The 14,865-nt window shown below is 39.4% G+C and overlaps 1 protein-coding gene across 1 annotated transcript in view; it reads left to right on the top strand.

Moving 5' to 3' along the window:
• The window catches only part of LOC109974517 (solute carrier family 12 member 7-like), a 43,341-nt gene that overhangs the window by 23,689 nt on the left and 4,787 nt on the right, over positions 1 to 14,865 (top strand). Inside the window, exons 7-11 of the mRNA XM_020624726.1 lie at positions 832 to 1,027; positions 1,243 to 1,412; positions 1,728 to 1,859; positions 3,400 to 3,507; positions 3,911 to 4,202. Coding sequence (XP_020480382.1) covers positions 832 to 1,027; positions 1,243 to 1,412; positions 1,728 to 1,859; positions 3,400 to 3,507; positions 3,911 to 4,202 — 898 coding nt within the window. The remainder of the gene's footprint in view (positions 1 to 831; positions 1,028 to 1,242; positions 1,413 to 1,727; positions 1,860 to 3,399; positions 3,508 to 3,910; positions 4,203 to 14,865) is intronic.

Below are 14,865 nucleotides of genomic sequence, written 5' to 3'. Positions count from 1 at the left end.
ATGTAAGAATGTTAACACTGTTATAATCTTTTTTTAGTATAATACTTGTGTGGGTAGAAGTGAATCATTTACTGCTTGCAAACCAATGATGGTAAGATGATGTCATGGGGTAGGACTGGATAAGTCTGACTTCTTCCTACTCCATTCAAGCATGTACTAGGTATAAGCAAATTGATATTGGATTATGTGTAAAATTATGTGTGTTGTCATATCAACTGTTTTTACATGCTTGAAAGAATAAATCAAATCAATCAAAATCAATCAATCAAATGTTGACATTTGGCACGTGTTTTACGCCAGATGCCCTTCCTGACGCAACCCTGATTCGAACCCGGGGCGCCGTGGCGAGAGCGCTGCACCTTAACCACTAGCCTACCAGGGACGGCTACTAGCCTACCAGGGACAGCTTAAAAAACTGTTTATACTGCCTCTTATTATCTGTCCATCTATGGCTAAGTATTTAGTAGTCATCATCATAAACATATTGAAATGTGCTTATAAATACTGTTGTATTCATGGCCATTGTTTACTATGGGCATTAACTAATGACAAGACTGCTGATTGGTTGTTCAGAGAGGTTCAAAGTGTTTATTTGTCATATGCACAGTTAGGAAACGTGTTTCCCTGTACAATGAAATTCTTACTTTGCTGTCCACATGAATGCCACAAAATACAAATGAAATGTAAAGTAGATAAATAAGTAACACAATATCTAAGGCACTTTAAGTAGCAACAAATGCAGCAGTTGTGAGGCAGTTTTTTTAAAAGGCCAATAATGTACCAGTTTTTTTCCATTTCTTTCATCTTGCTTTTCTACCACACTTTATCCAGAACATCAAGTCCTCCATGTCAGCAGAGCAGACCAAGGGTTTCTGTCATGTTGTGGTGTCTTCGAACCTCAGAGATGGAATCTCCCATCTCATCCAGTCAGCTGGCCTGGGAGGAATGAAGCACAATACAGTCCTAATGGCCTGGCCTGGGACCTGGAAGCAGTCCAGTGACCCACAGTCATGTAGGAATTTCATAGGTACAGAGCTGGAGACGGTCCTGACTAAACAGGAGTAGATACTGTATAAGTATGGCAATACAAAATCAGAAGAACATTATGGAAGCTACATCAGAATTGACTAGTCAGTGACAGTGGAAGTCATGATAATCCATCTTATCCATCCAAAAGCACATCTACTTGTAAAGTCAGTCCAATGAGATGATATAAACACATTCCTTCCTTTATCCAACCAGAAACAGTGCGGGAGACCACAGCAGCACATCAGGCCTTACTGGTGGCTAAGAATGTGGACACTTTCCCCACCAACCAGGACCACCTTGGTGAGGGCACCATTGATGTGTGGTGGGTGGTTCATGATGGAGGCCTGCTGATGCTGCTGCCCTTCCTGCTGCGACAGCACAAGGTGTGTGTGTGTGTGTGTGTGTGTGTGTGTATGTGTGTATGTGTCTGCGTGTGTGTTCGGGTTGTAGTTCTGTCTGAAACATCTTAAACCACTACAAATCAGGTTTATATTTTTATTTCTATCCTAATACTCATAACCAGAATCCCTTTTGATACATTCTCTCTCTCTTACACTGTCTTTCTGTTTCCTGTCCCCCTCCCATTGATCCCGCTGCAAATCACTATTCCAGCGATCTAGCCCTGACCGATTGACTGACTGTTTTTGTCTTCACCTCCTTCTATGATAGTTTAATATCTGTGTCTGTCCTCCCACTAGGTGTGGAGGAAATGTCATATGCGCATCTTCACTGTGGCCCAAATGGATGACAATAGCATCCAAATGAAGAAAGACCTCCAGATGTTCCTTTACCACCTGCGACTGGATGCAGAGGTGGAAGTTGTAGAAATGGTGAGAGCCTGTTTTTGTATGTGGAGATTAAACAATTTTGCCAAAGACAGAAAAATATTAAAATAATGGCATTGCCTGTGATTTACAGTAGCTTGCTACTCTGTGCAGATTTGAGCAGTGCTTGAGAAACCTGTACATTTGGTTGGATTTCTTTCAGTACAACTCCAAGAAGTTTTTTAAGTCAACTCAGTTTTATTTGCATATCACAAATTTCCCTCAAGGGGCTTTACTGTCTGTACACCATACAATGCCCTCTGTACTTAGAACCCTGGATCCTTTAAGGGAAAACTCCTCCAACAAAACCCTTAAATGGAAAAAATGGAAGAAACCTCAGGAGAGCAACAGAGGAAGGATCCTCTGTCATGTACAGGATAAATCATCATAATAGATTTACAGTAAACAAAATAGATTTACAATTGGGATAACAAAATGTGTATATTGTAAATATAAATGGAGAACGTGATCCAGGTGAACAAGTCAACTTCCAGGTCCAATAAAGATCCAACAGACCTGGTATGAGGACAGACTGCATGACCACAATACCAAAGCACATCATTTTGTACATATAGTGGAAGAAAACAAATACACATTAGAGAGAGAAAGACCAAAGGGAATGAACAGCAAATAAAATGAGGGGGAGGGGGTCAAATAATAGGCCGGGTCTCCTGAAGGACAAAGATCCAGATCTACTGTATGAGGTACCGACTGCAAGAGAAGAAGAAGGTCCCAGGATGGCTGATGGTTCAGTACAGAGAACCTGAGTGAGGGATAGAGGAGGGAGGAGTAGAGAGAGGAAGCCACACACTTGATGCTCGGGGGGACAAACAGACAGGGTTAGAAAGATGCATTGGTCTTCAAAAATTTGCAGCAAACCCATCGGCAGGACACCACAGAATATACCATGCTGTACATATTGGATTTAACAAATGTAGTACACTCAGACTGAGAGCACCCAGCAGGAGAACTGTAGCAAACATGAGGAAAGAAGTCATCAAGACTGTGCCACTAGTTAAAGGTTACACCATACAGATAAGTTTTAAATTTGGATTTAATTGCCTCAAGAGTCTAATGTCAGCAGGGAGGTTATTCCAGAGGAAGGGGACACGACAGATTGCAGCCCTCTGGGAACACACAGCAGCCCTGCATTCTGTAACTGGAGAGCATGGAGCAGAATGTAAGGTTTAAGGAGACCAGAGAGCCATGAAGTGGCTTGCACATTTTGGATTTTGTCTGTCATTTGAAGTACTTTAAAGTCTGATTTGACATGGATAGGGAGCCATTGGAGGGGTGCTAGTATTGGTGTGATGTGGTTGGATTTTATGGATTTAGCAAAAATTCTAGCTGCAGTATACTGAGCCAGGCTTTGAATATATAGTAGGCCTGAGAAGGAAACTTTGATATAATCAGGTCTAGATGACACAAAAGTTAGACTTAGGATCTCTGCATCTGCCAGAGATAGAAAATATCAAATTTGAGGTCCCTTCTAGCTAAGAATTGTACAGATTAATTGAGTTTGATGTTTCTGTCCCTGTTTTTGCAGCATGATAAGGATATCTCAGCCTTCACCTATGAGAAGACACTGATGATGGAGCAGAGGTCTCAGATGGTAAAACAAATGCGTCTGTCTAGGACTGAGAGAGAGAGAGAGGTAATGCATCCTTTTTTTAGTTGAACACAATGCTGCACTAACAGTCCTTTCATCCCCAGCTATCTGTAGATATATTCCAATTGAATGCAAGTAATTTTTTTTTATGTTGGCTCATAAACATCTTCAAGAAGATGGAATTTATTGTTACTTAGTGTTTGCATTTTGTTTAGCATTGTGTATCTGTATCTGCACAAATATGATTATCCTGTAAATATATACTTATTGTACAGCATGTAAAACAAACTAATTAGGTTGTTTTCATAAATAATAGACTACATAGCTGAATGACAACAGTATTTTAGTAACATCTGGCCAGCCGCTGTGTTATATGGCAATATTTTTCAATTGGCCCCTTTCCCTGTTCATCTGCCACTGCCTTTCCTGGCCATGCCACACTGCTCAGATTCAGAGCATCACTGATGAATTGCATAGCTCAATTCGAAGGAAGAACCGAGATACCGCCCAATGCATGAGCCTCAGCCAGCAGTCCTCACCGCTGGAGGACAGTCAGGAAGATGAGGTAGCCAGTTTTGTCAATCCACCATCTCTCACTATTAGACACACTGGCCTGTCTTCACAAAGCTGGATCTTTGGCTTACTTGTTTACTTTCATCTACATTATGGTTTGTTATATGGACCTGGAAAATCTGATTGTTTTCCTATTAAACCCAATGTCAACCATAGATGTGCAAGCTGTCAGTGTTAAATTGTGATCTCATTATTCTCATCAGTGTGGAGTACAGTATAATGAATACACAGATGGGAGAGGAGGGCGGAGCAATAGTAATAGCATAATAGTATAGTAGTGAATTAGCAGTGCCATAGGAAAAGATTCGTTTAACCATGTCACACCATTGTCCCTACCATGAATCTCTTACAGTCATATTTCCACAACATGTCTATACTGTTGCATTAAAGGCCATAGCTCAACTCAAACATGTTATGTTCCCTGTATAATCTGTTATACTTGTGTACCTTTTCAGTTGTGGGCTTTGTTTGAAAAGTGCCATTACAGTGCCTATAAAAAGTATTCACCCCTTGGATGTTTTACCCTTTTATTGATTTTATAAATCAATCATGGTCAATATAATTTGGCTTTTTTGACAACAAAAAAATTACAAAAAACTCTTTGTCAAAGTCAAAACAGGTTTCTACAAAATAATGTCAATTACATAAAAATATGCTATGGGAAATAAGTGATTGCATAAATATTCACCCCTTTTAAAATTCAACAGAGGTCCAGCCCATTGGTGCTAGTAGTCTCACAATTAGTGAAATGAGGATCACCAGAGTGCAGTGAATGTGTCTCAGGTGATTGTAGTATAAAGACACCTGTGTCTGGAAGGTCAAACACTGGTTAATCAGTATTCCTGGCTACCATTATACCATGAAGACAAAAGAACACTGTTGAAAAAAACTATTAAATCTTGACTAGAGTTCACCAAAAGGCATGTGGACTCCATGGTCAGGTAGAAGAAAGTTCTTTGTTCTGATGAGACCAAAATAGTGCTTTTTGGCCATCAAACAGGACGCTATGTTTGGATGACACCAAATGCTGAACATCACCACCAACACACCATCCCCACTGTGAACCATGGTGGCGGCAGCATCATGCTGTGGGGATGCTTCTCGGCAGCCAGTCTTGAAAGGCTGAGGTAAAATTATAGAATGAGGTATAATACAGGAAATTCCTGGAGGACAATCTTATTCAGTTTGCAAGAGAACTACAGCTTGGGAGAAGATTTATTTTCCAGCAAGACAATGACCTGAAGCATACAGTGAAAGTTGCACAAAAATGGTTTGAAAACAGCAAGGTGAGTGTTCTGGAGTGGTCGAGTCAAAGCCCAGACCTCAATCCAGTAGAGAATTTGTGGCTGGACATTAAAAGGGCTGTTCACACCCGATCCCTGCATAACCAGTTTTTTTTTTTTTGTCAAAAAAGCCAAATTATATTGACCATGATTGATTTTGTAAGTTTTGATTCTTATAGACTCTAGTTACTTTGTAAACTTTTGTTACTTTTCATACCTTTTATTTTCCTTGCTTATACATTTTAAAATTGTATTGATGACAGCTGTACTGTACTGAGTGAAACTTTGGAACTGCATGCTGTAAATTCTGTAGAGACAGGATGCCTGTATCTCCAAGTAGCCAGACAGCCTATTTTACATTTTAACAAAGACCTGTTGGCCTGTTTTGCACCCACACCTAAACCCACTTAGCATATTCCAAGTTCTGCTTTGTCATGGGGTGTCCTACAGAGACAGGGGGCCTACAACCTGAGACGACCACCTGGCCAGTTTAGCATACTTTTTAGCATCACACACACAGGGGGCCTGCAACCCAGACCACCCACTGTTCACTGTTCATTGATCAAGATCAAGCTGCCACCTGAAAAACACACTAACACACACCTGGTTTAGATCACATTTCAGCAAGCAGGCGCAGACAGGGGTTGACCTACTCATGCCAAATGGCCAATAGGATTATGAAGTGTTGAATGTTGTACCTCTGTCCAAGGCGGGCCTTCCTCAAGGAGATAAATTCAATGAAAACATGTAACTCGGGGTTCAGAGAATGGATCTCCTGCAGGAACTCTGTCTCTCTGACCCCAGCACTGTAAGACTTCACCTGTGCCCAGACTTTGAGTAAACTTCCTGTTGATTTTAAACAGTCCTCTCCAGTCTTCACTTCTCGTGCTTCCAACAAAAGAATTGGGCAAATTCTAACAATTTATAAAATCAATACAAGGATAAAACATCCAAGGGAGTGAATACTGTTTACAGCACTGTAGTTCCTGTTGTACAGCTTTATGAACAGCCCAAAAAGAGAAGCTGGTTTGAATCACAGATAGCACTGACCTTGTACGTCTAAGTTTACTAGGTACTGATAAGTGCTGACTGGCCTAACAGTAGTGCTGCTTACTCTATAGTCACTGAGAGCTACTTTGTGAATAGCAGCTGTCATACCCGGGGACTGCAGCCCGATCTCCCCCATGTTCATGATCCTACCTCACCCCCAGTCCCTAATAAAGTGAGCGGAAAGAGCGGACAGTATTCTCTGACAACTGTGTGACGTGCAGTTATAATCTTCAGAACTGTCTTGTTGCTGTCGAACTCATGTCAGGTGCTTAAAGCAGGTTAAAACAGTCTGAGTATAATGTGTCTTAAATGGCCCCAGCACAGAGATAACAACATGGCCTTAAGGGGTTAACAGCACAAAAGGTCACGTTAGAGAATTGCATTTTCTGAAGAAAATGCGTATGGATGCTGAGTGCTGAAAGATCGCCCTGAAAATGCTGAACATTTTGACACCTGAATGGTTTTGCTAGCTGAAAATATGCTGAAGTAGGAGTTTTCCATTCATTTGACTGGGGCAAAACTTTCAAAATAAAGCTAAATATTTTAAAAGTATGAAGTTTAGAAAAATTGTGAATAGAAGCATGAATGTCCTTAAAAAGCTGAACATTTTGATACCTGAAATAGCTGAAAGTATGCTGAAAGTAGAATTTTCCCATTCATTTGAATGGGGCAAGATTTTCAAAATAAAGCTAAATATTGCAAAAGTATGAAGTTTAGAAAAATTCTATATAGAAGCGTGAATGTCCTTGAGGAGCTGAACATTTTGATAGCTGAAATTATGCTGAAGTAGAATTTTCCCATTCATCTGAATTGGGCAAAACTTTCAAAATAAAGCTAAATATTTCAAAAGTATGAAGTTTAGACAAATCCTGAAGAGAAGCATGAATGTCGTTGAAGAGCTGAACATTTTGATAGCTGAAATAGCTGAAAGTATGCTGGAGTAGAATTTTCCCATGATTTTGAATGGGTACATTTTTCAAAATGAAGCTAAACATTTCAGAATTGTGAAGTGTAGAAAATTTCTGAGTTGAAGCATGAATGTCCTGGCAGAGCTGAACATTTTGATACCCGAAATAGGTAAAGGTATGCTGAAGTAGAAGTTTCCCATTCATTTGAATGAGGCAAGAGTTTCAACATAAAGCTCAACATTTCAAAAAGTGTGAAGTTTAGAAAACTTCTGGATAGAAGCATGAATGTCCTTGAAGAGCTGCACATTTTCATATTTGAAATAGCTGAAAGTATGCTGAAGTAGAATTTCCCCCATTCATTTGAATGGGGCAAGATTTTCAAAATAAAGCTAAATATTTGAAAAGTATGAAGTTTAGAAACATTCTAAATGGAGGCACGAATGTCCTTGAAGAGCTGAACATTTTAATAGCTGAAACACCTGAAAGTATGCAGAAGGAAAAAATTTCCCCCATTCATTTGAATGGGGCAAAACTTTCAAAATAAAGCTAAATATATCAAAAGTATGAAGTTTAGAAAAATCGTGAACAGAAGCATGAATGTCTTTGAAGAGCTGAACATTTTTATACCTGAAATAGCTGAAAGTATGCTGAAGTAGAATTTTCCCATTCATTTGAATGGGGCAAGATTTTCAAAATAAAGCTAAATATTTCAAGAGTATGAAGTTTTGAAAAATTCTGAAGGAAGCATGAATGTCCTTGAAAAGCTGAACATTTTGATAGCTGAAATTATGCTGAAGTAGAATTTTCCCATTCATTTGAATGGGGCAAAATTTTCAAAATAAAGCTAAATATTTGAAAAGTATGAAGTTTAGAAACATTCTAAATGGAGGCATGAATGTCCTTGAAGAGCTGAACATTTTGATAGCTGAAATTATGCTCAAGTAGAATTTTGCCCATTGATTTGAATGGGGCAAGATTTTCAAAATAAATCTAAATATTTCAAAAGTGTGAAGTTCAGGCAAATATTGAATAAGAGCATTAATGTCCTTGAAGACTTCAACATTATGATAGCTGAAAGTATGCTGAAGCAGAATTTCCCCATTCATATGAATGGGGCAAGATTTTCAAAATAAAGCTAAACATTTCAAAAGTATAAAGTTTAGAAATATTTTGAAGAGAATTACAAATGATAATACAAGCTCAGACCAAAATTCTTCTGCTGAGAAATGAGATGAAAATACTCAGTAATGTACACAATTAAGCAATGGATGTATGAATGACAAAATACTAAATAACTGCTATGCATGAATTGTGTGCAGTATGAATGTATAAAAAATATGATGTCCAAGTCCATTCTCCTTTGATCATTTCAGTTCCTTGCAATTTCACTCTGTCACCTCCTTGACACCGTCTGCTTTCTTCCATCCTCACCGACTGCAATGTCTCTCTCTCTCTCGACTGCTCTAAGCATGACTGACCTCAGCACCTCTGACTTGCACTCCTTCCTCATGAGGGTCAAATAGATAAGAAGACAGCTGGGTCATAACCAGTATTGTCATCAGGGGGAGCATGAGCTCGAACTCCCTCCTCATCCAAGGAATCCCTTGGATCATATCTTCTCCTTTTCGAACCAAGATCAGCTCCCAGCCGTCCCTGTCCTCAGGATCTTTCACACCATGTACGGGCCTCCTCCGTGAGGGGGCCTCACCTCCTCCTGGGCACTGTCACGTACACAATATCTCCTACTCTCACCCTGGACTCTCCATCCTCCTGGGCCTCTCTTTCCTGCAAAGAGAAAACACAAACAACACAGGCCACACAGGAGCAAATACTTCTGCGCATAGTATTGACTAGTCTAACATAAAATCTCATTTCCCTTATCAGGATGTCAAAACTGGTATTAACATTACAAAATAGCACTCTATAGACTACACTTAAATTCACACCTGTCTCTTAAGTCACAGGCATGGTCCTGTCAAGACACACATACACCAAAAATAGCAGCAGCAGCATCAAGCAGCTGAATCAAATGACTTTACTCTACCAGGAAGTGTACTATTACATGCAACCCAGGGAGATTCAACACACACTGAGCAGAAAACAACACAAAAACTAAAAGAACTACCATTCATCCATTTTCAATAAGAAGAAAAGTGTGTTAGAAGCAGAAGAATGTACTAGCATCTACATCAAGATATTACTAGATCTGAATAAAATAACATCTAATTTAATTTAGTTCTGACAACTAACAAAAGTGCAAACGACAGTAAAGTTTACCTTATATCCAGGTTACCTGCTGAAGAGAGTCCACCTGTATTAAATTTAGTCACAAGATTTAAAATATAACATGGTCAGAAATAACCACTACATGTGTCCACACATCACATTACATTCAAAACACAGAGGTACAGTACTATATGTTCGCTTGAATTGCTTTCCCTTCTCTTTACAGACGCTAAAGTATTTGTTATATTTTCCTTTTATCCCATAGCACATTGTGAAGATGAAAATCTAGACACCTATTGCATCTTTGCCAGAATCTCTTGATGAACTACAGGGTCTTAGAGCTGAAACAACCACTTAATTCATCAATTGTGCAATCGACAAAAAATTAATCTACAACCGTTTTGATAGTCAATCAGCTGTTTTCAAAAGCTAATGCTTCTCGGCTTTCTGTTTCTCAACTATTTGCTTGGTTTCCTTATTTCATATATTGGTACATTAAGTTTATTGCCACTGAGTTTAAAAGTTTGATATCAGGACTTTAAGAGCCTAGTAAAAATGACAACTCTGTAAAGAAAAAGATCTGGAATCTGTGGTATCACATTAAGCTGAACTATGCATTAAGAGAGAAGACAAAACTAAATTAATTAAAATATAACTAAAATTTCATGTAACCATGATCCTCAAAATGATCAGCATACAAAAACATAAAAGAACACAATAAACATAAATGCTAACTGAGCTAGCAAGAAGCCACATTTCAATTATTTCAGGTAAATTGTCTTTTAAAGATAATTGCACATAGTCTGGGAGAGTGAAGGCCAGCGTGCACTGTAACAATGATAAATTCAACAATTCATATTCAACTCTACTAAATATATATATTCTTTTACCATGGCCGATCCAGGAGCCTCAGCTACTGTCTTTAACTGTAAGAGGACACCACTTGTCCCTTCTCTGACCAAACTGTTCATATACTTCACCTGTTCCTTACAGTACAGCAATTTATGCAGTGAAACTTTGTCCTTTCAGCTAACATTGTTAAAAAAAAATCCTTAAGCAAACAAACAGAGTCATGAAGTCCCAATGACACATTTCATAGTCCAGTACACATCATTTCCTCAATGTACTGGAGGACAGTACATGAGACCTTACCTGCCAATTTCCTCATGTAATCCTGCAGAATTTTATTAACTCTGAAAGATGCAGAACATAGGTCAGTCATATTAAACCACGTGACCTCAGGTGGATCATTCAGCAACAGGGCATGTAAATTTGGAACTTCAGTTTAAAATGCACTACAACCTCAATTAAAGACCTATGAGATTTAACACTGCTTAGATAATGTAGAAAATGTACCACTTGCTATTTACTTTTGTCCACTTTCATTACAGACAAGACTGAAGTATTACTGCATAGATTTTTGCTATATAATCATTAAGCCTATACATTTTAGCCCATAGTCTGTATTTACCACAAAACATGTAAAAGTTTTTCCCTCTTTTTTTCCCTCCTTTTCATTACAGCTACCCATTTCTCTATCATGAGATAAAATTATATTTGAACCTTCCATTTCTTAAACTGTACTTTAAAATCAGTTTTAGAATATTGAAGAGGGCAGTGAATTTGACAAACAGGGAGTGAGGCCTCTTGACAAATCATTATTAACAAGTTCATTCACATTATAACTATATTTATAAAGGTGTTATCCACATCCAGACCAATACACCATGGCCTCGGCTTTTTTCTTTGTTTGTCCTTTGCCCCCACAGTCATTTGGCTTTGTACAGTCACAACAGCCAGAATTCACAATGTCACATTCCAGACATCAGCACTTGCAGCTCACCAGTCTTTTCCTTTTTTTCCCCTTGCTCTGGAATTGCAGGGAAATAGAGTTTGAAAAAGTCAGCATGACTCACACTGTCTTTATTGTTGTCCCAGTGATGAATACTTAAGAGGGGGACGCTGCCCCTCATTCATAGGTCCCCATGCCCTAGGGTTGCCCTGTTGACCCTGGGCCAGTCTGCCACAAGACCACTTGGGACATCTGTCTCTCACATGCCCCCACTTTCCACAGTCGAAGCACCTTACTCTGCGGCCTGCAGGAAACCTTCTTGTCCTCTGAGGCCCTCCAGCCCACCCCCCTGGCTGTGCGTATATCAGCTGGGGGATGACGACGGCAGGCACTGAAGATGGAGGGGGTCCGGCTGGCTCGACAGGAGTCACAAGCACAGGCACCTTTTTCTTCCCCCTTTTTTCAGCCGGGGAGCGAAGTACCCCTTCATGTTGGTGTGACATTGGATGAACAGAATGGGAGAGTTTGGGTGTAGCTCCCCCTCGGTCATAACTCACCTTAGCTTCTGATGTTGGTCTGGAGATGGACACCAGTGTAATATCAGATAGGGCAGAGCACCTCCCCTTTTGCCACCTCACTGCACTCATGGTCTGTCTTTATCACTTCTTCCTGTACAAACTTCACAATCTGATTATGAATTTCATTTAAACGTCTGGGATTTCTACCAGAAAACTTTAATGCTTTTAAATATATGTCAAACATATCAACTATTTCATCTTCCAGCTGCTCAAACCTGGCAGCCTCCACAGTTCATTAGCTGATTCTCTACCATATTGGGCTATTTTTCACTCATCATTTCAGCATGACTACTAAATAATTGCAAGACAGCAAGTTCTCGTTCACATTTGCAAACATGCTTTGCAGATTGATCTTTAACTTTATAATTAATTATCAGCATTTTCATTTCAACACACTGTTTTTCATCGGATGTTCCGCCTGAGGGCCAAAATACTAACGAGTGTCGCGTTCTCCTGTTCCATTTTTGAGATAATCTATAAATTTCATCTGCCAACAACGGATTTTTATTCCCAATCACTATGACTGGAGACGTGTTTATCATTTCAGACGCCATGAATCCTTCTTATGCGGTTATGTCTCTCACAATACACCTGTGTTTGACTGTGATCATCTAGAATGGAGGAATGCATAAATGTAAAACATGCAACTGACAACAAAGCTAATTATTTCAAAATACAATTTCAAACTCACAGTTTTAACTCAAATTAGATTATATTCACTTCCTTATCATTACCCATGTACCAGTACAAGGCACTGAAAATGCAGTTTAAAGCTACTACTTTAGACTTTACTTTACAAATGTAGAAAACTGTTTAAATTTACATCCTATCCTACTGCCTTAAAGCTTAACTCCCTCCTCTGTGTCGCTGTGCATGTTTTCATCACAGACACACAGAACTGCTCAGGAGGAGGGCAAGAGGCAGAGCACACAGCTCTGAACAATCGAGCTACTGAACAATTGAGAATTAGAACACAGAAAAATCAAACGTTATATACTCACTCTTTCACAGAAATATAAAAAGTTTTATACTCACCTCAGCAACACAGTATACAGTCTGAAAACACATGAAATTAACAAGAACAACAAGAAATTGCAATACACACAATTCTCAGTCTTCCCTCTGTCCCTAACTCCAGACACACATCTCAGCCAATCACACCACCAAATAATGACAGGCATATATTTAAACACACATTGAAGTCCGGACTTATTCATGTACACAAAACGCTTTGAGTGGGATTTTCATCTGTTTCTGGCCAGCCAACACCCGGAGCACACAGCCGGTCCCCACTGGCCAGGTCCCCACTGGCCAGGTCAGGACCATGTGGCTGAAGCTCCGTACACCTCAGTTACAATTTCTAACCTATACAGGTCAGAAACCCATATAGGCCATTTTAATTTTTCTCTAACCATGAAGTACACTAAATTACTTTGGAGCTCGACTTTAGCTGCGAGGACGCAAAGTCTGTCTGCTTCTACAGAAACTTCAATAATGTTACCAGTCAACTTACCACAATATTTTAGAGTATTCAACCTTGTTGACTAATCTTTGAGCGCCAACCTGCTGTAGAACCCACAACACAGCATAGACATTGCCTTACAGCCTTACCACAAATTTATAATCAACCTCAGACATATTTTCTGCTCATAATTTAGCTCTGCTCAACCTACGTCTGTTAACTTATAACTTTTAGAACCCAATAGGCTGTATCATAATCACTTAAACATCAGACATGTAAAAACAACATCAATTAACAACATCAGTGTATCCTGTAAACATTTAAAACAACTTATTTACATCAATGTTAGTAATAGTGTTAGCGATTGCAGCGTTCTTCTTCATATTCGTAATGCCAAGGAAATCTGTAGTGGTTAGGATCTGATACCAACTAAATTAATTCAGACAAATCATCCCAATTTAAATAATCATTTAATATTACAATTATTTGAACAGGGTAGTAGTTAGACAGGTAATCTGGTAGTTGGGGAACAGAGAACAGAATCACTCCTCCTGCAATGGAATAGATAAAGTATTAAATAAGATTGTCAGAGGAGAGTCAGTCAGTCTTGGTCTGGGGTCCAATCAGTCAGAGTCCAAAGTGCCCCCGGCCAGGTCCAAAAGCACACTCACGACTGCAGCACCATCACCCCTTCTTCTCCTAACCCACGGCTGTCCTAACCCTTTATCTTCTCACAGTTACCCAGCCTTCTATGGACTGCGCACACATTTCCTTTTTCTAAACATGAACAGAGCACACGAACCATTCACATAAGGCTGAAGCTATGTCCATTCCCCATTTAAGGAGGAATTCGCTCTGGATGTTTACCCATAAATTAAACAAGGAAGACACAGCCAAGATATTCTTGCTTGAGCAAGAGAAGAGAAACTGATCAAGCATCTTTTTAGCTCACCCTTACATAACTATTACAAATAATATCTATATATGAACTACATACTATTCTATTACATATTTCCTATGGACTGGTACCTTCTTTGTTTTTAACCACTACACCTTCAGCACCACCTCAGTTTTCATCAGTCCCCTTTACATTTTGTGAGTGAGCCCTCGCTGGGGCCTCCACACTCCCTGGAGAAATATTGTCTTTTGATGTTCAATGTGCATTTGTTTATTTGTGGTCCATTCTATTGTTGTAATTGAACAGATTTGTATTATTTCCATTGTTCTCTAGCATGGCTTTGCCCAACTTATAAAAACGAAGTTATTAGTTTACCATTTTTGGTCCCAGTTTTTTATCGTTTGCTTTCTCACTAGCAAATTTCTCACTTGCCTGTGTTTTTGATTCCTTTGCTTTTTCCACCTTCCCCAGATTTTATTCCTATTTAATGGAGACAGCTCTGCCTGAAGTTCAGGAGCAGAACCACACCTTAAACACTCCACTTCCATATGTCTACACCCACCCTCTTGCCTACCACACTCCTTTGTTCTTGTTTCCGTGCTCTGCCCGCCTTCTCTATCACCAAACATCTGT

The sequence above is a fragment of the Monopterus albus genome, unplaced genomic scaffold (assembly GCF_001952655.1).
Source record: "Monopterus albus unplaced genomic scaffold, M_albus_1.0 scaffold336.1, whole genome shotgun sequence".
Classification (NCBI taxonomy): domain Eukaryota; kingdom Metazoa; phylum Chordata; class Actinopteri; order Synbranchiformes; family Synbranchidae; genus Monopterus; species Monopterus albus.
This window is presented reverse-complemented; position numbering and strand designations above follow the sequence as displayed.